General features: G+C 47.5%; 1 protein-coding gene across 2 annotated transcripts in view; it reads right to left on the bottom strand.

Annotated features, from left to right (window-relative positions):
• Positions 1–14,083, bottom strand: part of XYLT1 (xylosyltransferase 1) — a 301,551-nt gene that overhangs the window by 201,061 nt on the left and 86,407 nt on the right. The window contains exon 2 of one of the 2 annotated variants that reach the window (XM_058569969.1): positions 8,908–8,946. The exons of the other annotated variant lie outside the window; for it this stretch is intronic. Coding sequence (XP_058425952.1) covers positions 8,908–8,946 — 39 coding nt within the window. The remainder of the gene's footprint in view (positions 1–8,907; positions 8,947–14,083) is intronic. 2 annotated transcript variants of the gene reach the window in all.

Below are 14,083 nucleotides of genomic sequence, written 5' to 3' on the forward strand. Positions count from 1 at the left end.
GTATCTCGCCTTGGTTATGGGGAGAGGTTGTCACCAACAGAATGACAGCTATGATCCTCTGCCCAGGAAAATGGTCCTAGACCCACAACTGGGTATGTAGTGCCAAGAGCTTCACCTCGCATCCATTCCGGGACCTCTCTTCAGTTTGAAGACCCCCTACTTCATCACAACAGGACAGGAGATGACAGTGACTCACTCTGGGAAATCCCAGTGGCAGTGCTGTGTTAGCAAAGGGCAGGTGGCAGGCTTACTGTCCAGGTCCGTCCCCGAAGGAAACAGACGCCACCCTCCTAGGGGTTAACGTGGAGACTTTACAAAGAGATGCCTGCAAAGGGAAACCAACAAAGGAGGTTGCTGTGCAGCAGGGCTGGCCACGGCGGACGGCTGTCACCACCCCTGGAGGGGTGTCATCAGATCCTGGAGGGAGAAGCTGTAGCTACGGGACAGGGCGGCCCAGCAGGAGCTGTGGCCCTCACAGGTGGAGAGAGCCAACCCACGGAAAATGAGCCCCATCCCGCTGTCCTCCCACCGGCCCATCCCCTGCCAGCGCCTCCCCTCGGCTGAAGCAACGACAAGGTCCCGTTGATGAAATCTATCAAGGTTAGCCTCTGGGGACCCAGAGAAGGGAGCAGAAGCGTGGAGAGTGGATCTGCTGGGGTGTGGGTGGACAGAGGACACTCTGCTTCACCTCAGCTGACACCACTCTAACACCCAAGACGGAATCGGCAAGAGGATGGGTGAAGAAGACGTGGGCTGTTGATCCTCCACGCTGGGCCTAAACCTCCCGTTGTCAGGAACCACGTTTCTCATCTGACTGGCTACGGAGTAGGAGCAGCACGAAGAATCCTGGTCTGCCACCAAGATGCTGAGCAAATGCACACGTTGTTGGACCACTCTGAGTTTGCTCAGGTGCAGAATACAAAGGCAGACCCCAGACCCCTGGGGAGCCCTGAGGGGTGGGGGGGCGTGGCAAACTCTGTAGGAGACCAAGGCCTGGGCTGGGGTTCTCCCTCTGCCTCTCAGCAGTGCTAGGGTCTTGGACCAAATACTTAACCTCTCAACGCCTCAGTCTTCACCTGCAAAGGACGGGAACGAGGCACTTCCCCAAGCACTGCTGTCATGATTACATGACATCACGCATCAAAAGTGCTTAGCACAGTCCCAGGCACAGAGAAAACATGCAAAATTGTAACAGGAAGCAGCATCCGAGGTTCTTTGTGGTTCTTAAATTCTACGAGTCCGGGCCCTGCGTTCTGACTGTTATGTCCCTCATGCACCTGGAGCTCTGTCACGCTGCTATTTCATGTGAAGGTGATTTTCTTGACTGAATTGTCTCAATAACTAGAACCTTCAAACCCAGCCTGAACATTCTAGCACCGGACGCTTCTCTTTTTAAGCTCCCCGGTTTGCGGAGCCCTGCCCAAAAACTCTATAGAGAAGACAGACTAAGCCTCAAAGATCTTGGTACATGTGATATTTACACCACACGTCAGCAGTGCCTCCTCACCGAGCCTTCGGCTTGTAATTCGACGTAAATCCGGCGACACTGCCTTGTTGCTCAGCTGGCAGCACCGCGGGCTTGAGATGGCGGGGGCTCTGTGAGAAGACGCTGGAAGGGAACGGTGAGTGTCTCCTCCCCAGCGTGCCATCACTCTGCTGGCGCTCTGCAGGGCGGACCCTCCCGCAGCCTGGAGCCTCAGCTCCTCACCCTGGAATTCACTTCCCATGGGCAGATGTTTCCAAACCCATCTGCGCTGGGTGGCCAAGTGAGCGATCTCTATCTGGCTCTATATTTATCAATAACTGTAGCTATAACTAGACCTACCACCGTGTCTACATCTAATCTACATCTATATCTACATTCACACCTACACCTACCTCATATCTCCATCTATATCTAGTCTATATCTATACCTAATCTATATTTATACCTACATCTAATCTATATTTAGCATATATATACACATTGTATTGTATAGGTTATAATAATAGACATTAGATATAGCTATAACAGATATACAGATTACATATAGAGATTAGATATAGATATAAAAATAGATAATAATAATAATACATTAATTATATATTATTAAGTTACAGATCTATATCTATATATCTAATCTCTATATCGAATAGAGCTATAATCTCTATACATCTATGTCTATATCTATGTCTTTATCTATATATTATCTATATTTTAGCAACAAGTCAGTGAAGGAGACGTGTTTCTTATCCAGCCTCTACCACTCACTGTCTGTATAACTTTTAAAAGGAAACGTGTTCTTGCTGGGCCTCCGTTGGCTCATCTGTAAAATGGGGCTAAGGGCCGGCCCCGTGGCTTAGCGGTTAAGTGCGCGCACTCTGCTGCTGGCGGCCCGGGTTTGGATCTCGGGCGCACACCGACACACCGTTTCTCCGGCCATGCTGAGGCCGCGTCCCACATACAGCAACTAGAAGGATGTGCAGCTATGACATACAACTATCTACTGGGGCTTTGGGGGGGAAAAAAATTTAAAATGGGGCTAAGATTCGTACCTGCCTCGTGGGGCTATGTTTCCTGATAAATGAGAACTAGAGCACCAGGTTCAAATTCTAGCATCTCCACTTGCTAGCTATTGGACAAGTAGCTTAACCTCTTTGCCTCGGTTTCTCCTCTGTGAAGTGGGGATGACAGCAATACCTCCCAAAGGGGACAGCAGTGAAATCTGAAGGAGCGAATCCATGTAAAGAGCTTACCTAGAAGAGTGCCCAGCACATACCATATGTGCTTAAAGAATGTTAGCTAAAAACACTAAATTTACAAATATACAATGCACAGTTCCTGGCTCATAGGAAACAGCTATTCAACGTGTGTTTGTCATTATTAACAAGAGCAATAATTTTAAGCGTTTTTGGTCAAGAGCTAAACCCAAACCTTCAATGTCTTGGGCGAACCTGCTCCCACCAAGAACAGAGGAATAGCAATCATAACACGGTCTATTTTTCGAAACGGCGCATGTGGCTGCACTTTGGGGAACTTCTGGCTATTTGTGGAATGTTGCAACACATCGCTCACCCTGAGTCACACAGACCAGAAAGGTCTCGTGGCCAAAGGACTGCAAATCCTCCCTGAGAACGTTTCCACTGCCTGGGGCCAGCCTCCCTGCCCCGTGAGCCAAGTCTTCACCCAGGCAACGGTCCAGCTGGTCACCTCCCTGCCCCACCCCCACCAGGGCTAATTAAAGATCCAGCAAATCAGAGCCAGAGGAAAAGATCATGGCAGAGGGATCTGGCCTGTCCCAAAACCAGCCTCATCTGCTCCAGGGAGGTTCTGCTCCCCTAAGGAGGCTGGCGGGAGGAAGGCAGATGGGCTGAGAAGCAATTTGGTCTCCCCATCCTCTCAACAGATGCTGGGCACCATAAGAATTAATGGACTGGAGACTCAGGTAAGAGCCATTCAGAAGCTCCCTGATTACTTCCCAAACCGCTCTCTACAGAGGAAAAGGTTAATCGAAGCCCAGAGCTGGAAGAGAGGCGAGGAGACAGCAATTGCTTTAATCCCAGGAGTGAGAGAAGAGCTTCCAGGAGAAAGAAGCTTGCAGAGGAGGCTGTGTTCTGCCTCTGAAAGAGAAAGCAGGCCTCGAAATCGAGTTACTCACAAGGCCTGCTCCATCGGCCCAGAAGCCTTCGGCCAGCCCCTCTCTGAACCCCAGGCAAGCAGCTGGGGTTTTAATTTTTTTTTTTTAAGGCTGCACATTCTCTGCACCGTTGAGCCACAAATCTCTTAGGAAACCATTTCTGAGAGGTGTTTTCCCTTTTACATGCACCGCACGCATGCTCACACGCACCGTGAGTCATAACTCTGTGTGCAGAGTCGGTGATTGTCAACACAGATCTACGGACTTTGGGGGATGAATGTGTCACGGCCAGAGCCTGGAGGCGGGGTAAGCCTGATATTAACCAGAGAGGGTGACGTTTCAACATAAACAAGAGAACACCAAGGAAATTACACTTTTCTACATGGTTAGGACTACGTGGCTGAGACTGGCTTTGTAAAAGCAGCTGTCCACAGAGCAAATGGGGTACACAGGGTTTCTCACCCTTGGCTCTATGACATTTGGGGCCAGATGATTCTTTCTTGGAGGGAGAGGGGGGATCCTATGCATTGTAGGGTGTTTAGCAGCATCCTGATCTCTACCCACCAGATGCCAGTAGCACTGTCACCACCCCCAAGTTGTGACAATGAAAAATGTCTCCAGACGTTGCTAAATGTCCCCTGGGAGGGGGGCTAAATTTGCCCCCAGTTGAGAACCACTGGTTTAGACGGAGGCTTCAGTTCAGCCAACCGTGAGCCAGCTCATTAGCTAATGACAACTCTTAGCTGGACTTCTCACGGAAGCCCCCATTATCAGCACAACATTGCTAAGATCCGAGGTTCCCTTGATCCTTTCAAAACGCTCACCTCAGACCTTAGCTTGACTGCATGGCCCCAAATTTAAGCCCCTTTCTTCTCTTTCACCTCCTCCGTCCTCTTCCTTCACCCTTGCGTGACAAGGTAATTCCTTACTCATCTTGACGTTCTAATGACACAAAAGCACTGACGGAGCTCGAAGGAGCTAACACTTTAATTGATTCTAAGGAAAAGTAGCATAATTTTTATAGGAACCCACATATAATATGCAAAAATTTCAGAACACTAGTACTGCGGTCTCTTTGCCTGGTTAACTTTTTCTCAATCATAAGCTCTCGGCTCACATCTCACTTTCAGAGCTTGAAACACCTCCAGCGAGAGCCTCCCTGCCGTGCCCAGCCACTCTCGCTTACAAATACACCTGTCTCATTTCTGTTCACTTATTACTACCTGAAATGATGGGCCTATTTATTTGTCTGCAAAGTCACTGTCTGACTCCCCCAACCAGAATGTTGGCTCCATGGGCAAGGAAACTTCTGTCTTGTTCACTGCTGTATCTTTAGCATCTAGCACAAGGCCTGGCCTCCTCCTGGCCCAAAAACTATTTATTGAATAAGCAAATGGATGAGTGGATTTGCATAGGTATAATTTCTAAAGTATTCACTTCCTTCCACCCACTACTCATTTTCTTCGTGAGCTTTGTTCACAATCCTCAGGGCCCTAGCTTCACCTTTAAATAGTGTGAATGTAATTCTCTCCCTTCAGTTAGTGGATCAATAGAATTCAAGTACCTGGTTGGTTGTTGACAGGTGAGCAGCCAAGAGTTTTCCTCCTGATGACTCTGATCTTCAGGTCCTGAGAGCGATCTCAGCGTAAATGAAGGTTTGCTACCCTCTCCACAAATACCCAGACTGACAAATCTTGACTCTATTCAAGAGTTCCTTTATTACAACTCCCAGGGTATCTCGGTGTTTGCGTAGAGGCCATTAACTAATTGACAGTGAAGCTGGTGGGGAGGGGGAGGGAGAAGGGAGGCAGAGAAGCTAAAATTACAGGACAAGAGGCCTTGCCAATCGGAGTGGATTCAGGAATGATAAACCATCTTGGGGATCGATGAGAAAGAGAGAATCGAATAAGGAGCATTCAAATTTATCAAAACACTATGGATGCGCAGGGAGATGTTTCATTTTTGTTGTTTTAAAATAAATCTTCTATTGGGTCCATTGCTTAAACCATTTTACCCACATGCCTTGGTGGCAACCTGTCTGTCAAAGAATTACTCACTGTGCAAAGCATTATATCTATTTATCTATATATCCACCCACCCATCGTCTATCTCTCCACCCATTTATCTAAGTACATCTGTGGATACTTGTGCAAAGCATTATCTATCCATCCATCCATCCATCCATCCACGCATCCATCCATCCATCGTCTACCTATCTATCCATCCATCCATCGTCTACCTATCTATCCATCCATCCATCGTCTACCTATCTATCCATCCATCCATCCATCCATGCATCCATCCATCCATCGTCTACCTATCTATCTATCCATCCATCCATCCATCCATCTATGCATCCATCCGTCCATCATCTATCTATCTATCATATTGACCTCGGGTTGCATCCATCAAGCCCATCCCTCCAGCTTTGCCTGAGCATTAGCAAATCTTTCTACTGGTCAAGGCAACATTTTGTTCTGGAAAAATAGGACAGAGGTTGAGAAGATAGATTCTGATGTCATACTGCCGAGTCTGACACTCACCAATGCTATGTACTTCCTGTGTGACCTCGGACAAGTTACTTAACCTCTCTGACCCTTCGATGCCTCATCTGGAAATTGGGTATCATGAGAACAACCATGTAATGATGGCATTTGAGATTCAATGGGAAAAGCCAGCTCTTAGCAAGTCATAAATGTTAGTGAGAGTGGCGATCACGAGAATGCAGCCAACCAAATTCAAACTCTTTCAGACTTTTTTCATGTCTAGGTCACTTTTTTCCCAGGTAACCACCATCTGGAGACTACGAAAGCATTCACCACCCAAGTCAGGGCTTCTTGGTACACCCCAGGGGCAGCCTGCGGAGGGGTAAGCTGACACCAGGGGTTTAAACCTTACTTGGCTTCCTCATTCTATTAATCTGGCCATTCAGCAGCGAGGGTCCTGCTGATGCCAACAGATGCACAGCTCTGCTGCACTAAGGGCAGAGTGTGAGAGGAGTCCTCAGCAGCTGATCCATCCACCTCCTCCAACTCAGAACAGCTGCACGGGGACAGATTCACAAGCACTGGGTGAGGACAGATGCAACGAATCCCAGGGAGAGAAGGGATGCACGGAGGGAAGGCGGTCCCTGGTGGCCCAATGTTCCCATGCAGGCTAGGGCCCTGGGCAAGCCGAGCCATGAATGCATGATGTACGGACCCGGCTCACAGTGAAATCTAAAAGGCAGGCCCACCCGGGGTACCTGTGCTCCAGGATGGAGCGGGCAATGCCTTTCTCAGCAGCCAACGGCACCGGGGGCAGGAAGCGGGAACTGACCGAGGGCTCAGAGCACATCTGCCACTTACCTCTGCATGGCTGGCTCTTCCAAGCTCAGCCGCATCTGCCATCTTATTTGTGCCATATGGGTAATATTTGGGGCACCACTTGCTGCCAGAAAACCCTTCCATGCCCCTCTTCTCTGACCTGCCTGCAGGCGGCTGAATAGGATTCCGTGGTGAGTCCCAGCACGGGCTGAGGCCCAGCAGAAGCAAAATCTGGCAACAGGCTTGTGCCAACAGTTACAAAAAAAAACATTTGCCCTTTGGTTGGGTTCCAATGTCTCTTTAACATCGGAAATCAGAACTCAGGGAAAGACAACAACATCCTATGTCTCCCCAAAGACCGAGAACCAAATGAGACAGATAGAGTGCTGTCTGAAGACAAACTAAGTCAACTCCCCAGTGGCATGGCACAATCACAGCAAGTTCGCCTTGTGCCACGGGCTGGCTGCGGATTGAAGCCCAGGTCCCTCGGGCTAACAGATGTAACTCTAAGAGAGGTCCCTGTGTAGGGGTGAGCTGTCACAGTCACAGGGTGCTGGTCAAAGCCATCGCATGTGACTGTTCTTTCCCATGGAGGTTTTGAAGGGCTGCTGGGTGGTGTCCATAGTGAAGGATACACAGGGGCCAAGCACAGACGCATCCAGGGTGCAGCCACTCCACCCCCAGGAGATAAGATCTGACTTCCAGAATGCTGGACACAGACTATCTGCCCAGGGGTTTTCCTGAGTCCAATAAGTTTTCCTTCAGGGGAAGGACTGATAAAGAGAAGGGCCATCGTTTAAAAACACACCCTGGAAGTTCTCATAATCCACCGGGTAGCCCGGGGAGAACACGTTTCTCAAAGTGTGGCACACATTCCTCCGAGAGCACATTTAGATGATTTTAGAGGACACCCAAAAGAACTTTTCCACTTAATTTTATTAGTTTAATGTTTATTTTAATGTTTTGCAAAAAACTATGACTAGCACGTCAAACTTGTGATTTTACCAATATTACTGCTTGAGACAGTGTTTGTCAACCTCAGCACTATTGACATTTTAGACCCGATAATTCTCTCCTGAGGGGAGCTGGCCTGCGCACTGTAGGATATTTCGCAGTTTCCCTAGTCTCTACACACTAGATGACACTAGTAACCCATCCACTAAGGTGAGATAACCAAAAATGTCTTCAGACACTGCCAAGAGTCCTTGGGGGAGTCAAAGATACCCCTGATTGGGAACCATTGCCTTGGGATAAGTCTACTTTTGAAAGTAAAATAAGTTAATTTAAGGAGAAATGTATTTTTAGGTGACTTAGAATGGGTACAATTCACGTATGGCAAAGGTGGCTAAGGTGATGTGTGAATGTCGGACGTGTGGGAAAAATTGGACCAGAGGATGGGCAAACAGGCACAGGAACTGGGTCCTCACCCCCTCAAAGTCACACCCACCGCTCTTTCCTGCCAGCTGTTGTCTCGTCATCCCTGAAGCCGATGCAAAGAAACGTGTGTGCGAAGAAATGAGAGGACGGAAGGGCACAAAGAAACCCTGAGAATCCACTTTCCCCACAACGTCCGGTCTTCCTGATCAAGGAAGGAGGAATAGGGTGGGTTTGTTCCTCATTCCCCTTGGGAAGTCCGAGGCTGAGGAGCCAGTGAGAGAGCAAGGAGCCACAGAGGAGGATGAAGAGTGAGAGGGACGGGTGGTCCTGGCCAGCGAGCTCCAGGAACCACGGGAGAGCTGCTATTCAGCCTTGAAATGTTCAAGTAGGTTTGCCTGTCTCTCACACTTGAAAACCTTTAGCTGTGGATTCTGGATGGGATCCATCCAGTCTGTCTTCCCTCTTTACTGGGGCAGGAGAACGGCCATATGTGCCTGTCCCGACTATCTGAGCCATAGAGCGAACAGGCTGCGCAGATGCCCCCTGGACAGCTGGTGCAAGAACATCAGTGCGGAGATAAGTGACAAAGACCATGGGAAGGTACTGACCTGGGTCTCCAGGGTGATTAGCGGACTTGGGTGTGGGTCCTGGGGGAAGAAAGGAGAAAACATACATGAGCGGTGGGGAAGGTTCAACCTACTCCCCTACTGCTATTTATTTTTAAACAAAGCTAGATCTCTTCCATGCTCAAGCAACCTCACAGAAGGGCCGCCCCAACTCTGTCTCCCCCACTCCATGAAATATTAGAATAGCCTGGCCCAATCTCCCATCCCCCCAACACTTCCTCCCACACCCAGATGATTAAGGAGGCTCAAGTTTTTCATCAAGAGGTTACGGCAGATGCCTGCATGGAGATCATGCAAAACGATGAAGCGTAAAGAAATAAAAAACCAAGCATCCTTGCCAAATATCTCCAAGTATGTTCAAATCCTCTATATGAAGGAGAAGATAGGTCCATAAGAGGATCAGAAATAAACCTGAAAGACTATAATGTTCCATTTAAGGGCAAGGCCACCAAGTTGTGTCTGACCTTGGAAAGAATGAGGGAAGGAATGAGACGGAGACAGAAAAAAGAAGAGCTTAATTCCCGGTTTACGCAGCACATTCCAATGGGCTGGGGAAGATCCTTTTCAGGACGGAGAAGGCCAGAGAGAAGTCCTATTCATTCACTCTCTACAAAAGCCAATTGACTGCAAATGCCTGGCGGTAATGTCTTGGGTCATTAAACATGAACTCTTTGGGAGGGGGGCAGGGTGGGTACACAGGACGAAGGGATGGATGGGGAGGGGGTAGTGGTTTTCAGCAAGTGGTTTCCAAGGAAAACAGGAAACCCGGCACATAAAGGCTATTTTTGTCTGCACTACATAGGCTCTGAATTGACCATCTTGGATTCACGATTCTGGGAAAGCAACCTCAAGCCAAACCTTACAGAGAATGGGTATGATTTTAAAGCTTTGCTTTATCCAGGAAGATTTCTCAACGCAGGCTTCTAGGAAGGCATGCAAATTAGCATCAGCCCACTGGCCCATACACTGAACAAGAAGGAAGTATAAGAATCATGCTGTATGTGTCCTTCTGTGTCTGACGTATTTCACTTAGCATAATGTCCTCAAGGTTCATCCATGCTGTCGCGTAGGGCAGGATTTCCTTCTTTTTTAAGGCTGAATAATATCCCATTATATGCATATACCACAGGTTCTGGATCCATTCATCCATCAATGGACATTTAGATTGTTTCCATATCTTGGCTATTGTAAATATGGCCATAATGCACATGGGAGTGCAAATATCATGATTCCACTTATATGAGGAATCTAAAATTGTCAAATTCTTAGAAGCAGAGAGTAGAATGGTGGTTGCCAGGGGCTGAGGGGAGAGCGAATTGGGGAGTCGCTATTCAGCAGGTATAAAGTTTCAGTTATGCTAGATGAATAAGCTCTAGAGATCTGCTGTACAACATGGTGCCTATATTAACAATACTGTACTGTACACTTAGCATTTTGTTAAGAGGGTAGATCTCATGTTAAGTGTTCTTACCACAACAAAAAATAAAGGAAGAACAGAGAAATTGGAACATTTTATACCCCTACCCTAGATGAACTGTCACTCACTTTCTTGATCATTCCTCTGCAGCATCTTTATAATGATGCCTAATTCTGATCAGTATAGGAGGCGTGACCCCAGGAACATTCTGAGCTCTGGTCACTTCTGACTTCTCTTTCAAAATGAAGGACTCCTCTCCTCCAATTCCAGCTCTGAGTCCAATTCCAGCATTTCTGCAATGGTGCAGCTCAAAGAGAGCTGCCAAGAGAACATTTCACTCTAATTGTCACATTCTCCCCAGGCACTGAATATTCCTCATACCCAGGAAAATACTGAGGGGAACATTTCTCCCCTCTCCCCAGCCTTGGTCCATAAAGGAACATGGAGAAGTCTCGAAGGAAATATTTCAGGCCCCTCTCTTCAAACCCTTACTAGCTCCTTCCCAGTGGTGAAGACTTGGCGGCTATAATGGGTGAGAACCTTCCCTGAGCCCCTTTTTTTGAGCGAGCAGGTTTGCTCCATCCTTCGTGGAGCCCCCTCGAGCCAGCTTCCTCATCACCACATGCAGGGGGAGCCGACCCTATACTCCCCAGTTTCCCTGCGTTAAGCAAGCACACTACGCAGGGCCCATTTTTGTCTTCGAGAGGCAAGCCATCCCCTCGGTCTGTGGCGGGCAGCGTGAGTCACGCTTAGCGAGTGAGAGCGTGCGATGTCTGCTCTTCAGCTCAGAGCCAGTCGGTGTGTGTCTGTCTCTCTTCTCCATTCAGATCCCACCATCTAGATTTTTGACTAGAGGATAAGAAGCTGCATCGCAGACTCAAACATTAGCCCCATTCTCAAAGCCAGGTCCTCACAAAGCATTGCAGTGGGGTGTCGTGTGCGTGCCCAGATTAATTAAACCGTACTTCACAGCCCATTTGGCTATTGTTTGGGGCTTAGGCTTCGTTGCTCAAAATCCCGAGGGGGTGAAGAGGAGAGAATGCCATCCTGAACCCCTAAGAACAGCTTCCCTGGAAAAGACCTTCCTTGGGAAACCGTAGGAAACCTTTGTCAACTGTGTTGACAAAACCAAGAGCTTGATCCCTGGATACAGTGATGCACCAACTCTTTATTGGGGTTCCAGGATCTGAGACCCTATCTGCGCAGCGCATGGTCAGGGATCCAACATTCATTCAAAAGCTTTTGGAAGACAAAAGCACGAATGTTATCTATTTACCGTGTTAATTACCTAGCCAGGAAGAAGACAAAGGATTCACAGTCACCATGTCATTAACTCTTAGGATTCACCTGCCAACAAAATTTTACTCCCCTCCCTCTGTGCACATTTAAAATATAAGACGCTCCCCACAGAGGCTCAGTCCAGAGGATCCAAGGTATGACTATATATCTGTAAGGTCTCACTTTCAGCAACATTCTCCTTAATTGGAAAGGCTAATGAAGTGGAACCAGGTCAATGATGCTGTCTGCCTAATCCATGGTCTCTGTCTAAATTGGGGCTCTTTGGTTTACAGTAGAGTAAATTCCTGTCTGTCAGAGGGAAGGCTCCTGGAGACCAAAGGGGAATTTGCAACGTGCTCGGATGCTCCAGTGGAGTGCTTTTAGAATCTCAACGTGGGTACCAGGAACCACGGAATCGCCTAACACAAGGAAAGCCCTTTCATATCATCTACTGCAATGACTAAATTGGGGAAGTCAAATGGAGAACTAGGTAGACTGAATGAGTGGCCTTCATTCTTCACCACTCCCTATATCCACTCCCTCTAGTCACGTGACTTTGCATTTTTTGCAGAGTGTGCTTCCCCATCCCTCAACCTTGGGCTTGCCCATTTGACTTGCTTTGTCCAATGAGAGGTTAGCGGATACGACATGAGCAGAAGCTTGAAATGTGCTTGTGAGACTGAACGTGACCTCCTGTGCTTCTGCCATCAGCGTAAGAAGAACCCGCCCCAGGTAGCCTGCTGGTCTGAGGAGAACGAGAGACACACAGAGCAGACCTGGACCCAGCCTGCAGCTTGAATCCAAGTTCAGCCTGGATCAGCCAACCCCCAGCCAACCTTCAGACACAGAGAGAACACACGCTTGGTGTTTCAAGTCATTGAGGTTTGGGGTGATTTGTCATACAGCATCACTGTGGCAGTAACTAGCTGATACACCTTCCAAAGACTGACCTTGATAGAACCAAAACATATTGTACAAACACTCCAGCCTTGGAAACAAAATGATATATACTCTCCCTAAGTCTGCAAACACATCCCAGGAATCTGAAATAACTACAAGTAATAGCTATCATTTACTGAGGACCTACTATGTGCCAGGCTCTGTGCAAGCTGTACATTATGCCAAGCAAAGAAACAGTCAACATCAGGATCTTCTACTACCTAGGAGTTAGCCTTCAGCCCTCTTTGCTATATACACCAGTCCTTCCAAATTTATCTGGATGCCATTACAACAACATTTATAGAAATGATCACTCAGAATCCTCTTGCCCTGAGATGAAGACAGTTTTCATTCCTCTGGTTTATTCTAAACTTTATCCCATGGGCATATTACTTTACCAAAGTTCAGAACAGTTACGACCACTGGTAATAACTAGTAACTTAGTAAGTTAATAGTTAAGTAACGGCTAATAACTTGTTAAGTTCTTACCATGTTCCAGGCACTGGCTTAACCTCTATACATATGTCATTCCATTTTCCCCTTGTAACAACGCTATGAGGTGGATACTACCATTATTCCCTTTATAGAGATGGGGAAACCGATGAGCAGAGAGATTGAATAACCTGTCTAAAGTTACACAGATAGTGCTGAAGCCTGGATTCAATCTCAAGCCTGCACTTGAGAAAGCTATCCTCCACTATTTTACAGCAGCTCTATCCGAGAAGACAATCCCACCTTAGACAGAGTCATCTTGCAACCTGAATAATGTCTATCAAAAGAAAGAATTCCTAAGGCCAAAAAAAAAAGGTACCACCTTAACAACCACTGGAATCCTTTTTTAGCATCTGTGTTTTTTAAAAAGGTAGTGGACATGGTTGATAGAAATTAGCACATGTGTCATGACTAAAAATAAAACACAGTCACTTTACCAGAGCAGGAAACCATGCATCGTTAGCCAAATCCATCCACACATGTTTACTGAGTTCTGACTCAGTAGTCAGCACTCTGCCTGGCAGGCACCAAGAGGGAAAGGGAAATGAATTCAAAGTGACTCCATGTATACTTCTGTTCCCAAAGCTAACTGTTTAAATAAGAGGCGAGAGCCTGGTTACAGGTCCTGGAGAAACGAAACTTGTTTGGAACTCACGAGTTTTGCTTGTAAGACCAGGAAGCCAGACTCAAACGTTTTCGAGCCCATAGAAGCCAAAGGCCTAATTTAACAAGCAATTAAGCTTTCATAAAGAAAAGAGAGAAAGGAGGAGGAATTTGTTCGTGATCATTCCATGCATGCATCTAACATGTCTGTCTCTCCTTGTTCGTGCTGAGCCTGAGCTAAGCTGCAGCCGTTGGAAGGGGCGTTCTCTTCCTTCACTTTGAAGATATCACGAGACAGCGTTTGCTCTGGGGTGTTAAGCTATGGTTTTGGTGTGGAGGTGACAATCCGGTGACTCAAGCCTTCAGAGCCAGATGTCCCCCTGGGGCCCATCAAGCCAGCAGGTAGACAAGGGGCCCCTTCAGTCCAAC

Source organism: Diceros bicornis, chromosome 26, assembly GCF_020826845.1.
Source record: "Diceros bicornis minor isolate mBicDic1 chromosome 26, mDicBic1.mat.cur, whole genome shotgun sequence".
NCBI lineage: Eukaryota > Metazoa > Chordata > Mammalia > Perissodactyla > Rhinocerotidae > Diceros > Diceros bicornis.